This window comes from Grampus griseus, assembly GCF_964374135.1.
Source record: "Grampus griseus genome assembly, chromosome: 6".
NCBI classification, from domain to species: Eukaryota; Metazoa; Chordata; class Mammalia; order Artiodactyla; family Delphinidae; genus Grampus; species Grampus griseus.
The window spans coordinates 4,596,769-4,611,683 of NC_139000.1; the positions used below are offsets into that span (position 1 = coordinate 4,596,769).

Below are 14,915 nucleotides of genomic sequence, written 5' to 3' on the forward strand. Positions count from 1 at the left end.
TTCCTGAGGGGTTTGCCTGAGACTCATGTGCCCCGGGTCAGAACCCAGCAGTCGCTTCTGGGAAGCCCGGCCTCCTGCCCTCCCGGGCCCCTTCCCACCACCCCACAGGCCGCCCGCCGCTGAGGGCACCTTCCTGGCAGCATGTCTGTCTGCCCCCCCGTGAGACCCAGCGCCCTCCCTTCCCCCGTCCTGGCCGGCCTCCTGTCGCGTTCCCCCCAGTGAGCCGTCTGGCAGTGGCTGGGAGCTGGGCTGTCCCGTGTTCAGACCCCAGCTGACCACTGCTCTCCGTGTGGCCTCACTTGCCTCAGTTCCCTCATCTGTAAACAGAGATCATAAGAGTACCTGCCTCACGGAATCGGCACCCCACATTAACACCTGGGAGAGGCACAGCTGCCTCTGGAGGATCCGCCCAGCCTGCTCTCAAGGGTCCTGGGAGTTGAGGGGCTTCCTTCCCTTTGGGGCCTCAGTGACATCTTGGCTGGGACTTTGAAGAGGGTTGGGTTGGAACCCCTCACACCAAACAGAAACTCCTTTATGGAGGCCCTGTTCTGTGCCACAGGCCATGTTCTGCACTTTACAGACGAGATATCATCCTTCTCAGACAGAGCTGGATCTCAAAGCTGTGGCAAGGGGCTTGAAGCAGGGTGGAGCAGCAGTGTCTGTCTCCCCCTCCCCAGTTCCAACCCAGACAGCCCTGCCCTGGTCTCATCCCGAGCGGCACTGCCAGGCTCCGGTGGACAGTTTTAAGCCCTTCAGAGCCCATGCAAATGACTCCTTCATCAGCAGAGAAGGAAGTATTGATCCTGTCTTAAGTAAATCCCTAGTCCCCCTGGACCGTGGTGCTTCCTCCCTGGGCCTCTCAGCCTGCCGAACCCGTGGCACACAAATCCAGGGTACAGATTAGAGACTCCAGCTGCATAATAAAAACTAAAGCCCCATGCTTCCGCTCTCCTGGACTCTTTTCCCAGTTTTAGAAGCCAGTCTCTGCACTGCTCCCCATTGCCCCCAGCACTTTCAGGACTGGCTTCATAGCCTTCAATTTTGAAATAACCGTGGTTCCTCTTTTTATGAAATGAGCACTTCTGGGGCTGTTTTAAATATTCTTCATAAAACCAGTGCTCATCCTGGGAGCAGCATTGCTGGCAGGGTTGCTGTCTCTTTAAACATTTAACACACTAGGTTCACATCTTTGACTCCCAGACCCACAAAGAATTTTCTCCTTTGGAGAGATTCCTAGTGTCCCTCTCGTCAAGGGGGGGTCTGTCTTTGGCAGAACCCGGAGTAGAGACCCAAACTCTTGGATTGATCTCCTTGTATAGCATTAAAGCATATCCAGCAGATGAAAGTTTATTTATATTTCTTGGACTTGCAGGACCAGCATGTGTGCGACTAAGTAACAAATGTTTGGCTTTGCTGCCTGTTAGTTTGCGCTCCAGAGTCTCTTTGAAACCCACCGAGATGGGAAGAGGTTCCCAAGAATAGTGCTGTGCTGATCGTCTCCCTGGTTCTGAGCTCTTGGTAACTGGCCCAGAAATTGAGGACTCCGTGACATCACGTCAGGGCAGCAGGTGGAGGGGGGCAGGAACCTGGTGCCCCTGCCCCCTGCTGGGATTAGCGCATCCTTTTTAAAAGAACAGAGGGCTTTCACTTGACGCTGGTTGGCCTGAGGGTGGAGCTCGACACTGAGGTACGGGGGGGGGGGGGGGGGGGGGGCGTGCAGGCAGGCCCTGCAGTGGTGTCCACGGAAAACCTAGACCTTGAGGTGCCCAGTGATCGCAGCCTCGTGCTCTTTTACCAAGGGCCAGCGGGGGGAGTGATGCGGCCAGGGTCACCCAGATAATTGGTGATGAACCTAGGACTGTACCCCGGCCTCCCGACGGCTCCGGGTCTTCTTTCCCTTTTGTTCACATTAATACAGGCCAGAGAGAAGCTCCTCTTCATAGTATGTGGAAGCAGGTATTGACTGGAGGAGAGCCAGATCTGGGTCTCTACCAGACTTCTCTTTTAAATAAGCAACTTCTAAACACTTGTACTTAACTTTTCCTGTTTATTAACCTTGCGGGACATACTTTTAATAGGCAGAGGCCCCAGCTCTCCTAGCTCAGCCAGGGAGGGCTTGGGCTTCGTGGGCTGCGTGCTGGCAGGTAAGATAATGTACTCAGTGCCGTTAGTCCGTTGCATTGGGAAGAGCGCCACCTAGCTGCTGGAGCCAGTGTCCAGGCTCAGCTCCCACCCCGCGCTGTGTGGCTGCAGTCCTGCCCCCTGGTGGTGGGAAGTGGGCAGAGACCTGCAGTGGCCCGTTCACCTGTGGTTCCCCAACACTGCTGACATCAGAATCCCCCGGGGGAGCTTTTTAACAGCACAGGTCCTGGCCCCCAGCCTAGACAACCTTCCAGAAGCTGGGGGGTGGTGCCCGGCAGCCCGCCTCCAGAGTCTGTACGCCTCACCTCTGCTGCACTGCAAGCTCTCCCCTCCAGCCTGGAAGCCCGCACAGAGTCAGGACGATGCCTACAACCTTCGTGGACTCAGGAATCCCCGAGGACAGTCCCTGGGCCACCAAGAAATACAACACGTTGTTTTTTAAAAGAGGAAACTGATGGGGGATGATAATATATTAGGAGAGTTTTGGTCCCATCCCTGCGTCTCACTGATCCTCTCTGTGTACCACCACTCTGTCCTTTGTTCTTCCCTTGTGGATAAGGAACAGAGTCTGTCTGGCCGCCATAAAACCCAGGCTCTAAGGGGCTGACCTTCAGCAGAAAATAGTCTTGCTGGACTTGAAGCCGTTCTCTTTGCCCTCACAGCTCAAGGAGGGCCCAGATGGGAAGAAGTGTGGGCTCTGTATGCCAAAGCCATCACTACAACAGCGGGATTTCCCCCTTTTCTTAGCACCCCCCCCCCTTAGGCTGTACTTTTGATTTTCCTTGAGTAGTATGCCTGCCCACCTGACTTAACACTGCCAGCTTTCATTTGCCCCGTTTCCTCCTGTCATTCTGCAAGGCAGGGAGACTCATTCAGTCTTGAGATCTTCTTGAGGGTCCTGTGTCGGGATTTGTTCAGGGTAGGTGCTGGGTTCAGGGTAGGTGATTGAGTAAGATGGGCAGAAGCTTTTGGTAGTGAGGCAGAGGGACAGCTGTGTACGTGGTAAGAGCTGAGGTGTAAGCGAACGGACTTGGGACTGAGTCCCACCTCTGCCCTAAGAGTCTTGCGGTCCGTTCCCTAGTAGGGAGGAGATGGCCTCATGTGCCACCTTCCCACACACTCCCACAGCCTCTGTCCCCCGAAGGTCTAGGGCCCTGCTCTGCTGCTTGGCTTGGGCAGGTCACTTAACCTCCCTGTGACTTTGCTCCCTCGCTTGGAGTGGAAGTTGTCTTCCATTTGTAGTGCCATCACAAGGTTGGGGGGTTGGTGAGGAAAAGATAGGATGACTCCCATTTGGTGGGTGTTTGCCATTTGTCAAGCACTGTTCAAGCACTTTCCCTGCACTGACCCATTTAATCGTTGTCCAAGGTCACCCGGCTCTTAAGTGACTGCAGATCTGTGCAGTCTGGCCCCAAAGCCCAGGCTCCTCACTGGGCCGCGTGGTGTAGACCAGCCCTCGCTCAGAGCTGGTGCTCAGTAGACGTCGACTTGGAAACCTGCCGTTAGTGCAGGCGGTTCCATTAGGGTTCAGCTAAAATAACTCCTGACCTCCGAAGGACCCTCTAGGTGCCAGAAGCTCTTTGCACACAGTATGGTGGAGGAGTTTGGGGGACGTGTTTTGACTGGAGTCGTCTTCTTCAGTGTGTTGACTGGCAGCTGTTCCAAGGTCTCTTGAAAGATTCCTTTCTCCCTTTCTGAGCTGGGTTCCCCATCAGTTTGGGTGCTGGAAGACCTTCTTTCTCTGCCTCTTTGAGCCTGGGGGAGAGGGAATTTCAGTAAGCCCTGGTTGGTGGAGGAGAAAACTGAAAGTAAGGTTCATAAAGCAAAGTGGGTGTGTTGGCAGCAATAGAAATGCCGCCCTCCTTTAAGTAAATAAGTCACCTGCAGTCCAGCCTCGGGACGGGGTTGAGGGGGAGGAGGTGCCCACCCCAGACGAAGCCAGAGCATCTGCAGTTTTTCTTTGCCTTGAGATGAAACGGGACATTTCTTGGCGAAGTCCCCAGTGTCTGCGTACTCCTTGGAGTCGCCCTGTTTTTCCGTGCGCGTCCTCTTCCCGCCCTTGCTGGTTTCAGCACAGTCTCTGCCCCCGGCCTCTCCCCCGCACCCCACTCCTCTTTGCCGCATCCCCTGTCTCCCTGGCTGATTGTTACTTTCATGTCTTCTCCTCCCTCTTTCCTTGGGTTCGCCATCTGCTTTGATCTTTTCGGAGCTCTTTTCAAACCAGCACTCACTGGTGGATGAATGGCCTCCCTTTCTCGGGAGCATTAGTGCCCTTCTGTGGCCTCAGCCGCCAGACAGGGTGGCTTTCATCTCCCAGGGGAATCTCATTAGCTCGGCATCACAATGGGACCCGAACCGCGGCCAGACTGGTCCAGAGTCGATTTAAATTAGTTAATAGCAATTTTTTGTTGTTGCCCCAGGCCTGTTTTTTCCCACATCTGGGATGCTGAGCAAAAAAAACAACTTTGTTGTTGAAAAGCAGGAAACAAAAAAATATTGAAGGTGGAATGCTTTGACAAAAAGGAAGATCATTGCAGGTGAATTTCTCCAACATCTGACAACCATGTCTTACCTGCTGCTTTGGAGTTCAGCCACGGGAACCTGAAAACCAGTCGGGAACCTGAAAACCAGTCGGGGAAGTTTGGGAGGGAGGGAGGGAAAACGTAAGAGCAAATTAGCTTTGTTTCCTTCTATTAAAATTGGTGATGGGAAGTTGAAGAAACTAAACGATCATGTCGGCACTAGAAAAAGCTGCCACCATTTGGCAATTAAGAGAATATACTGGGCCTTTTGAAGAAAGAGGCTGAATTTGGCCAGATTGCCCGCCCAGTAATGTACAAACTGATTCCGTGCCCTGCCTGGGAGCCAGATGCCAAAACAGAGCTTTGGTGCGCGACTCCAGCCGTTTCTGGAGAAGGACGTTTTCTAATTAATTCAGTTTTTTCTGCTGTTGAGAAGCCTGTTACCCACCAGCCACATTTGCAGGTCTAACCTGCGCCTGGCAGTGGGCCTCTGGCTTGCGTTAGACTTTTGGGCTGGGAGGTGATGGGCAGATGACACCGGGGCCCCTGGGACGTGTGCCTTTATCAGCAAACCAGAGAGCTGGCCAGGGTGTCTAGGAGGGAGGCGGTGTAGGCTTGGGCCTGCAGGGTCTGGGCCCATGTACCCATTGCCGCTCGCCAGCTGTGTGGCCCGGGGCATCTTCCCAAGCTCTGTAAGTCCCCATTTCCTCGTCTCTAAAATGGACGCAGGGGAGCACCCGCCTCAGCTATGGTGGGGATTGAATGAGCGGGACACAGACATCATACGTGTAAGGTCGGATCTTAACAAACGGCACCGCGAAACAGAGGAAAGCTTCAAGTGAGCTTTATGAGGGAGTGCTCCCGGGCGAGGTGCACTGGTCCGAGAGAAAGGGGCCAGAGAAGTCGCGCCCAGTCCTGGATGAGGGGGATTTTTATTGGGGTAAAAGCAGAAGGCGGCTTGCAAGGGGAGGGGGGGTTGCTATACAGGGTAATTCCTTATTTGGTGAGGATACAGCAGGGCCAGGTGTTGGTTGGTCTGTTGTGGGGCGTAAGCCCATTTTCCCTTCCCGTCAGCCCCATTGTTTTCTGGGCAGGAAGTTAGAGTCTCTTGTTGATTCCCAGAACAGGTGAGGTCGTTATGTCCCAGTGCCTCTCCTACCTCATACTGGTCGATGTTTTCTCTTACCCCCAGGCCTACTTTCACCCGGGCCAAGGGACCTTACAATAAGCTCTCATTAATGTGGCTCCCCACAGGTTAATAAAATTGCCCCGCAGTCCTGAAAGAGCACCTTCAGAAGGAAGGAAAACCCTCCCAGTCCACCGCCACCCACTGCGAAAATATTTCATTTTGAAAATACTTCACCACTACCAGCCCAGCCCCTCCTTCCACAGCACCATTATGAAGTTTGGGTAGTGTGGTTCACTGTGACTCATGAGAAAGACAAGCTCTCCTTTGGGTTTGTAGTCCTTTGTGTCGTGCCCCAGAATGAAGTGCCTTTTCCCTGTAGGGCCCAGAATCCTCAGCCCCCTGAGCGGCCTGCGGCCCCTCCGCCGCAGCAGGGCCAGGCCTGGGGTCTGTTGGAAGTGCCCAGTCTCAGCTCCGCCCCACACCTACCTGCGTAATTCACAGCTGCTCGGTAGCAGGACCCCCAGGGGATCTGGGTGCCAAGTAACAGTTGCATCTTTCTGCATTTTAGCATCGCTGAGAATAGCTGGAGAGGCCGGCTTGATTTCTGGGCCCCAACCCAGAGATTCCGATTCCAGGTCTACACTGGGGCCCAAGAACTCACATTTCCAGCACGTTCTTAGGTGATGCTGCTGCTACTGGTCCGTGAACCACATGTCGCGCGGCCCCGTTCTGGAGGCTTCCTAGGTCGCAGCTTGGATGTGTGTGTGCCGCCACTTACAGGACCCTTGGACCTGGCAAAGGCCTTGGCTCATCTTTTAGACGGGAAATGAATAATCCAAGGAGGGTACAGTATTTCGGTCTGAAGAGGAGAGAGAAGGCTGCTGTAACAAACAGACCTCATAGTTTTTCTTGTTCAAACAATAAAAGTTTATTTCTTGCTCCCACCATACACCCATCCCGAGCTGTCGGAGGGCTGGGCTCCGCTTCACGAAGGCTCTGCCGCCCTGCAGATGCACCGTCTGAGGGAGTGGCTCCCAGCACTGCAGGGGGAGGGGAGTCTTGGAGGGTCCACATCTGCTCTTCACCATCTCCTGTGGAAGTAGCACACGCCCCTTCCGCTTCCTGATGCTTCGGTCAGAACTAGCCCCGTGGCCCAACTCCAGGAGAGACCAGAAAGTTCCCCCATGCCAGGAAGGAGGGAAGAACTGGCCAGTGAACCCCAGCAACTCCCAGCAGATGGAAGGTCAAGATTCCCAGCAGAGTAAGGGTAGACCAGGGTCCAGCGTCCTTAGCTCCTGTCTCCCACTCTCCACCCCACTAAGGCCCTTGTCTCCGTCCCCAAACCTCACATGAGCCAGTCTCCCTGGACGTCTCAGAGACAGAAGGGATCATCTGTTCAGTCAACACACGACTCGAAAACCTCTGTGTCAGGCACTAGGCAGACATGGTGTCCGGCCTCTCAGAGTTCACAGCCAAGTTAGGGAAACTGACACTAAACCCAAACTGCAAAAAAAAATAATAATTATACAAGCTCAGTTGTCAGGAATGCTATGAAAGACAAGGTCTGAGTAAAGGGACATGACCCGGTCAGGAAGCACAAGGATCTAGGCCAGGCCCAGAAAGAGGAAGAGGAGCCAAGCAGGGGGAGGGGAGAGGAGGAGGGAGGGGAGGAGGGGAAGGGGAGGGGAGGAGGGAGGGGAGGAGGTGGAGCACAGGGAGGGGAGGGGAGAGGGGGGAGGAGGGAGGGGAGGGGAGGGGAGGAAGGAGGTGAGGGGAGGAGAGGGGGGGAGAGGAGGAGGGAGGGGAGGGGAGGAGGGGAGGGGAGGGGGGAGGGGAGGAGGGAGGAGGGGAGGGGAAGAGGGAGGGGAGGGGAGGAGGGAGGGGAGGGAGGGGAGGAGGTGGAGCACAGGGAGCTGAAACATTCTCAGAAGCAGGAGGGGGAGGGGAGAGGAGGCCGGACCAGGTCCTGCACGTCTGCACTTTTGGGTTCTACGCTGAGTGCATTCACATGCTCTGAAAGGGTTTTCAGTGGGGCAGTGACGTAGTTAGATTTATAACTTAGTGGTAATAATCGCTAATATTTACTGAACAGCGTGCACACGTTATTTTATTTAATCCTCACAATTACCCCAGGTGATGGGTAATGTTTGTTATTATCCCGCTGTTCCAGATGGGAAAACTGCAGCTAAGAAAGATGAAGTGACTTGCCCAAGGTGGCGTTGCTGGAAGACGTGGAGCCAGAGTTTACACCTCCAGAGCCACAGACTTGACCCCTTGCCACAGAACACCCCCTCTGGGTGCCACAGCCAGAGGAAACCAGTTGGGGCTCTTCTGGTCATCCCGACAGGAAGAGGCAGAAGCTTAGACAGTGGACTGGGAAAAAGTAGAGGGATTCCAGATAAATGAGCTATAATGCAAGAGGCTGCTTGAGTACAAGTGGGAGGAAAAGCCCAGGTTTCCAGCTTAGGCTGCTGGGTGGATGGCCGGTCATTGCTGAAAACAAACACAGGAGGAACAGGTCTGAAAGAGCGCCTTAGATGCCCCTGTAATCAACATGATGCCTTGCCTGGCTTAGCACCGTGCAGTTATCAAAACTCAGCCAGGAGAGGTCAAGTCCAGAGGCCAGCTAAGGAAGGGAGGGGTAGATGAGCACAGGTTTGCCCCGCCAGGCACCCAGCGAACAGGAGGGTGAGGGGCAGAGATGCTTGGCGCTGTTTGGGTAAAGGCCCTAAAATCCACAGGCCACAGGGGCCCGGCAGGTAGCACGAGGGAAGCGGACTGGGTGTGAGACTGGGCACACAGAGCGAACTGCAGGTACCTGCCCTGCCCAGAGGCACTGCCCCTCCTTATCTCCCGCTGATGGTGGCCACTTGGATCTGTGGGGGCCAGTGGGCAGGGCCAGGTCACAGTCACAGGGCCCATCATATGGTTGGACTGATTTAATCTTCATTAGCAGCCCATCAGGCAGGCGCACTGTTACTGCCCCCAGATCTTCCAGTGTGTTGAGAAGCCGAGGATCCAAGTTAGGGACATTTTCTGAATTTTAAACGTTGGTCATCCGTGCTTAAAACTGTAAAAAGAAAAGCAAAGAAAGCATGCAGACAAAGCCTCCCGGCCTCGGACGTGGCCTCTGGGTGATCCGTGTGTTTGGGAAATCGGGCCCCAGGCCAGGCGCCCGAGGTGCCAGAATGGACGGATCTAGACTCGTCCAGGGGCTGGAGGTGGAGCCTCTGCATCTTGGGAAAGGAGCACACCCGCAGCTGCGGGGCAGCGGACACACGGCACACCTGCTCTGCGGGCCTGTATGCAGGCTGGGGCTTCTAAGAGGCTTGTAAAATAAACAGTAGGGGCAGGAGAAGGAATTCTCCGGAAGCTTGGCTTCTTTTGTAACGGCACATGTGATTGTAAGGAATGTCTTATCAGCCTATAAATGGCACTTGCGTGGGTTTTTTTTTTTAGCAAGGCATCTTGATGGGTAAGAACCAAGCTTTAAGCAGGTATCATCGGGGCCCAGTTTGCTTTGCTGCATTTTGGAGCCGTTCATTTCACCCCACCAATCACTACCCGCCATTTTGCCAAGTTATCATTCTACTGTTATTTTTTTTTTTTTTTAAGCATTGCTCATTTTAGAAAGCTGTCTGTCAAAAACGCTTAAAATAAAAACAGTCTTTGCACTTGAGGGAATAAGTGCCGTTTATCTTGAAAGTCATTTGGGTAAGAATTTCTCAGCAATGTTGGATATGTGAACCGTTGCTGTATTTGCAAGAAAGCCAGTACAGGTGTTTCCGGTATGTGGCCTTTGATGAGTGGCCACTTTTAAGTTTATTTCTTTATTCAACAAATATGTATTGAGCACCTGCTAGATGCCAGGTGATGTTCTAGGCCTTGGGGACACAGCATGAACTTGGACGAGCGTGATCCCTGCCTGCACAGAGCTGATCGTCCAGCGGGGTTCACCAGCCGCCAGGCAGGCCATGAAAGTCCAGAAGGAAAGAGGGCTAGTCCGGGGGCCGGGGAGAGCAGAAGAGAGGGGGCAGGCGGGCCTGAGGCACAGCTGGAGGGTAGGCACTTCACGTGCATGACCATTTTATCCCAGGGGAAATCGCATCTTAGCGGTTCGGTGAACTGGGGAGCCTGCATCCTCACTCTTCAGGGTGTAGCCTCCCTGGCCTTGGGTGTGGACACACAGCTGGACTAATTTCTGGATCATTTGCAGCTCCCCGTGCAGGACCTGGACCAGCCCTGCTGGTTTCCACCTGGTCAGTTTGCTTAACTGCTGCTGAGGCCCGTCAGCACACCGTGTTCACTCTTGTTCACAAAGTTAATCATTTTATCGGGGTTTTTTTGTTTCGTTTTGCTCTTTGCCCACAACATTTGTAATGGCAAGACCCCCGAATGAAGACAATGAAATAAACCATGAGTTTGAGCACAACTATCAAATTAGGAATAATCTGTTAATTCGGTCATGGATGGCAGGCCTTAGCAATCCATGGTGTCATCATATTTCAGAACTACAGGGGATCTTAGACGAACCCTTTGCTTTTCAGGAGGGACACTGAGACCCAGAGGGATTAAGTAGTTGGATCAGGTCAGCAGACAGCTGGGACTTAAACCTAGTGCACGTTGTTATCTGGTCCCCAGATGCCTCTAGTGAACTTAAAGCAGTCATGCCCTGGGCCCTGCTGGGGGAGTTATGGGTCAGTGGGTATGGCCCACTAGACCACAGCTTCCAGGGAGCTGGTCAGACAGGGGACCACACTGGGAGTGACACGGCTTTTCAGAAAGGTAACAGCAGGATCTGTGAGGCCTCAGGGAAAGATCATCAGAAATGATCAAGGTCACAGTCACAGAATCTGTATGGCTACAAATTATGAGCCAGAATGGGAATTAAAGGAAGTAGAAAGCCCAGTTAGGCCGGCAGGAAAACTGTTCCCGGGTGAAGATGAAGTCGAATATGGACAGTTGGAAACGAGCCTCCGCGTCCAGGCGGCGTTTCGTGCAGTGGCTGTGATCTGCCATCTCTTTACCTCTCCGCTGACCTCTGACCTCGCCTCTCGCAGGTGCCGCAGCCTGTCTGGAGTTGCTGGAAGTTTCCACACTTCGCTTGCTTCCGGGCCTGACTACCTGGGTCCTGTCTGCTTACAACGCACCTCCCCTCCCTTCCCTGCCCCCAACTTTGCTAACTAATTTTCAACCTTCAGATTTTATTAGATGTCTTTTCCTCCACGAGACGTCATATAAAAAGAGCACCTTCATCTTGTTTTCTCTGTGCTGGTTCCGAGTAGCTCTAACCCAGGCATTGTCCTTGGTTCCCAGGTGACGGACCATGCCACCACCGCCCTGCTCCACTACCAGCTGCCCCAGATGCCCGACGTCGTGGTCCGATCCTTCATGGTAAGTGGCTTAAGGAGTCACATCTCCCCCTTGAGCCTTGGCTCCTTAAGTGAGAACAGGCAGCTCGGAAGGTAGCTGGACCGTCTTTAGCTCGCAAGGGCCTCGCAGGGGGGAGACGGTCCAGTTTGGAAGTGACACTTCCTTTCAACTGGGAAGAGATCTAGGAGAAACCATGTCCTGCTTAATTAGCTGGTGTTTCCTATCATTGCCGAACACATGGTGGTTTCAGAAGTGACCTTCCAGCACAGTTTCCAATGTTGATTTAGTCAGTAGGTATTTATCGAGCTCCTGATCTGTGCTGGGCCCTGTGCTTGGCGCTGAGCAGGTACCGTGACACCGTTCCTCCAAGACCCCTACTCCTTAGACTTCCAGGTCAGAGCTCAGGATGGGGAGTGACCCAGAAACAGCCATCCCCCCGGTGTGCTGGGGTCGGCTCCCACCAGCTCTCGTTTAATGTTCAGAATTTCTCGAGCTGGTTGTTCGGCCGTCGGTGACTTGACATTGAACCAGAATATTCACGTGCTGGAGATCGGTCCTGCACGTCAGGACTCCCCTCTGCCCCCGGCTCCCACCCCTGGAGCCAATTCATTGATTGATCACACGCCCTCCAGTCCGTCTCAGCAGGGCCAACAACTGGCCCCACCGTATCCTGGCAGACGTGGCCAGCTGTTTCAGCACCACGCTGACGGGGCTTCGTGCTCTCACGTCACTAGGCTCCGTCTCTCCCTGCCGCTAACGCTCCCATCTCAACTCCGGCCAGTAAGGCTGCCCCATTTCAACTCCGGCCGGTAAGGCTGCCGCATTTCAACTCCAGCCGGTAAGGCTGCCCCATCTCAACTCCGGCCGGTAAGGCTGCCCCATCTCAACTCCGGCCAGTAAGGCTGCCCCATCTCAACTCTGGCCGGTAAGGCTGCCCGTTAGAGAACATACTCAGCAAATGGGCCCGTCAGCAGGCGCTGCTCAGTGCCAACAGCCAGGCGGAGTTCTGCTCGTCCGATCCACCTCGTCATGTTTGCTGCCGCAGTTACGCTTCTAGGAGCCTGTAGTTCATTTCTCAGAAAATACAGCCTGGCTCATTGATGGGCCCACACGCTGGGGAGGTGAAGAAGCAGACCTGGGGCTCAGCGGAGCCGTCGCGCAGGCGCTCTCGTGTAGAGAGAACCGTTGCAGTTGGCTGTCTCTAGCGGGTACTTCCTTTCTGGATGGATCGAAAGACTTGCTCTTTAACCTGACGTGTGGTAATGCCCAGTTCCCCTTTGGTAACTGACTTTGGGGTTTGGGAAGAATAAATAGTTTGACTGAGTGATCCACTGACATCCTCATGTTTATTGCCAAAACCTTGAACCCCAGCCTCTGGAAGGGGGACAGGGTGGGTGAGCCGCGGTCTGCCACCAGGAAGGCAGCTGTGCCGAAGCAGAAGCATTTGTATCCGTCCACTCGGCCGACCGCCCCGAAGAGCAGTTTCCTCTTGCCTGATTCAGGAGGATGTTAAGTGACAAGATTCGCACACCCCCGTCGCAGTTGGAGCTCGCCTCACTCGCTGGCCTGTCGCTGTGGGCTTGGGTTGGTACGGTTGTGAGTCTCCTTGAGTTTGAGCATTGAGTTATGAGAATCTCATCCTCATGTGTGATGCCCGAAGGACCTCTGCACTCTGCACCCTCCGGCGTGTACTTGCCATTGATTATGTTATGTGGTACCAGGTTGTCCCTGCCCTCCCCCCAGGTGTGTCGGGCCGCACTGTGACAGTGAGTGGTGACCTCTGAAATCAGAGCAGAAGGAAGGCACGTTGACCTTAGTGGGGAACTCTCCACTCACCCTCTCTCCACACGTGTCTGTGGCCACCTCTGGGTGGTGAACAAGGAGAGGATCAGTGCTGACGTTCGGGACTCAGAGGAAATGTGGTCATGCCCCCGCCGGGCCGTGAGGCTGCACCGTGGTTCGCGGCCGCTCCTCCGGGAGTGCTGCCTGCCTGAGAGTAGGGATTTCTATTTTAAAGTCCCCTTAGTTGGGAGGGGCCCAGGGCGCCGGGACTGAGCATCAGCAGTGCTGTGACCTTGTGGGTTCTGCACAGAGCTTGCTGTAGAATCCCAGGGCACCTCTTGGGGGTCACAGCCACCTCAGGCTCTATCCTGGTGATGGTTAGGCTTGACAGGAAGGATGACGTCCGAAGCACCCGGATCCCATTTCTGTCGTTTCTCTCCTCACTTGTCTTTTTAGACCTGGTTAAGGAGCTACATGAAGCTGTTCCAGGCCCCGTGCCAGCGCTGCGGGAAGTTCCTGCAGGACGGCCTTCCCCCGACCTGGAGGGATTTCCGAACCCTCGAAGCCTTCCACGACACCTGCCGGCAGTAACCCTGCCCCGGCCCCGGGCCAGCCCGCAGACCCCCATCCAGCACCTTCCCAGACAAGCCCTCAGTCACAGCGATGGCTCAGACGTGTCTTTGCGGCCCGGATGGCAGTACCGCCGCCCGCTCGCTTCCACAAAACAGCATGTCGTGCGCTAAGGCCGAGCTTCCTGAAGAGCAGATCCGTCTCTGTTAATGGGACCGTTGTACACCTGAGCTGGCGCGTGGACGGCAAAGGGACCGTCTCAGGACTCACTATAAGGAAGTTAGGCAGCATGTTCTCCCATGTATGTTCGCAATACTAGTCCATCGACCCGCCTGGATCCATGTTCTAAGTCATTTTATAGTTGGAATGAGCCTTTGTGTCGTGCTCAGTTTTTTGTTTTGTTCCATAACTTATTTTTATAAGCAATAAACCTTTTGTACCCAGGACAAGGCTTTGTCTCCGGTTTCTTAAAGTACCTTTTACGTTCAGTTCCGTGAACATGTGAGCAGATCTGATGGGCCTTTTGAAGGAAAAATAACTTAGCAATGTCTGCGTTTGAAATAATTCTTTTTTTTTTTTTTTTTTTGCGGTACGCGGGCCTCTCACTGTGGCCAGGCTCAGCGGCCATGGCTCACGGGCCCAGCCACTCTGCGGCATGTGGGATCTTCCCGGACCGGGGCACGAACCCGTGTCCCCTGCATCGGCAGGCGGACTCTCAACCACTGCGCCACCAGGGAAGCCCTGAAATAATTCTTTTTGAGGACACATGTCCCTGTTTCTTGCTTTCGGGAGAGAGGGGAGTGTTGGCAAATATTCCATTTCAAAGACATTTCAGCGGCTTGAAAAATGGATTGTTCTTTTTGAGGGAAAAAGTGCACAGATGTTTCATTTTACTAAACCATTCACACATACATATACCAAAGGGAAAGGACTCTTCCTGTGTTACCAGCCAGAACACGTGTGAGCGGGCGGGACAGGTGTGCCTGGCTTGTTTGTCCCGTTTTGTCCTAAATATTTCCGTGAACAGATTCCAGCCCAGGCTGCTGAGTTTATTCAGGGCCTCGCCCCTGACATTTAAAGCCATAACCTGTTTATATGAAGAAGTGTTGACCTGCTGAAGGTCTTGAGAAGGACAGGGGAGTCCCCAGAGCTTTCCGCAAGCCCAGCCTAGGTGACAAGTAGTGTCCTGTTTGTGGTGAACAGTACCGGAGAGATGCTGCCTTCCGAGGTGTCCAGAAGAACGGGTGGCTCCCACCTGGGTTCTGGTACCACCCAGGCCCTCCACACCTACCCCTGCCAGGCTAAAAAGGCCCAGAGGATAAAGGGGGTTTAGTGATGGGGGAAGCAATAGAACAGTGCCACTCCAAGTATGGTCCAGTAGCTGTGGCATCATGGGA

At 54.1% G+C, this 14,915-nt stretch overlaps 1 protein-coding gene across 1 annotated transcript in view; it reads left to right on the top strand.

Annotated features, from left to right (window-relative positions):
• MED27 (mediator complex subunit 27) overlaps nucleotides 1–13,961 on the top strand; it is a 196,914-nt gene extending 182,953 nt beyond the window's left edge. The window contains exons 7-8 of the mRNA XM_082657425.1: nucleotides 11,110–11,187; nucleotides 13,405–13,961. Of these exons, the coding sequence (XP_082513551.1) occupies nucleotides 11,110–11,187; nucleotides 13,405–13,539 (213 nt within the window). The 3' untranslated portion in view covers nucleotides 13,540–13,961. The remainder of the gene's footprint in view (nucleotides 1–11,109; nucleotides 11,188–13,404) is intronic.
• Nucleotides 13,962–14,915: the final 954 nt, after the last annotated feature.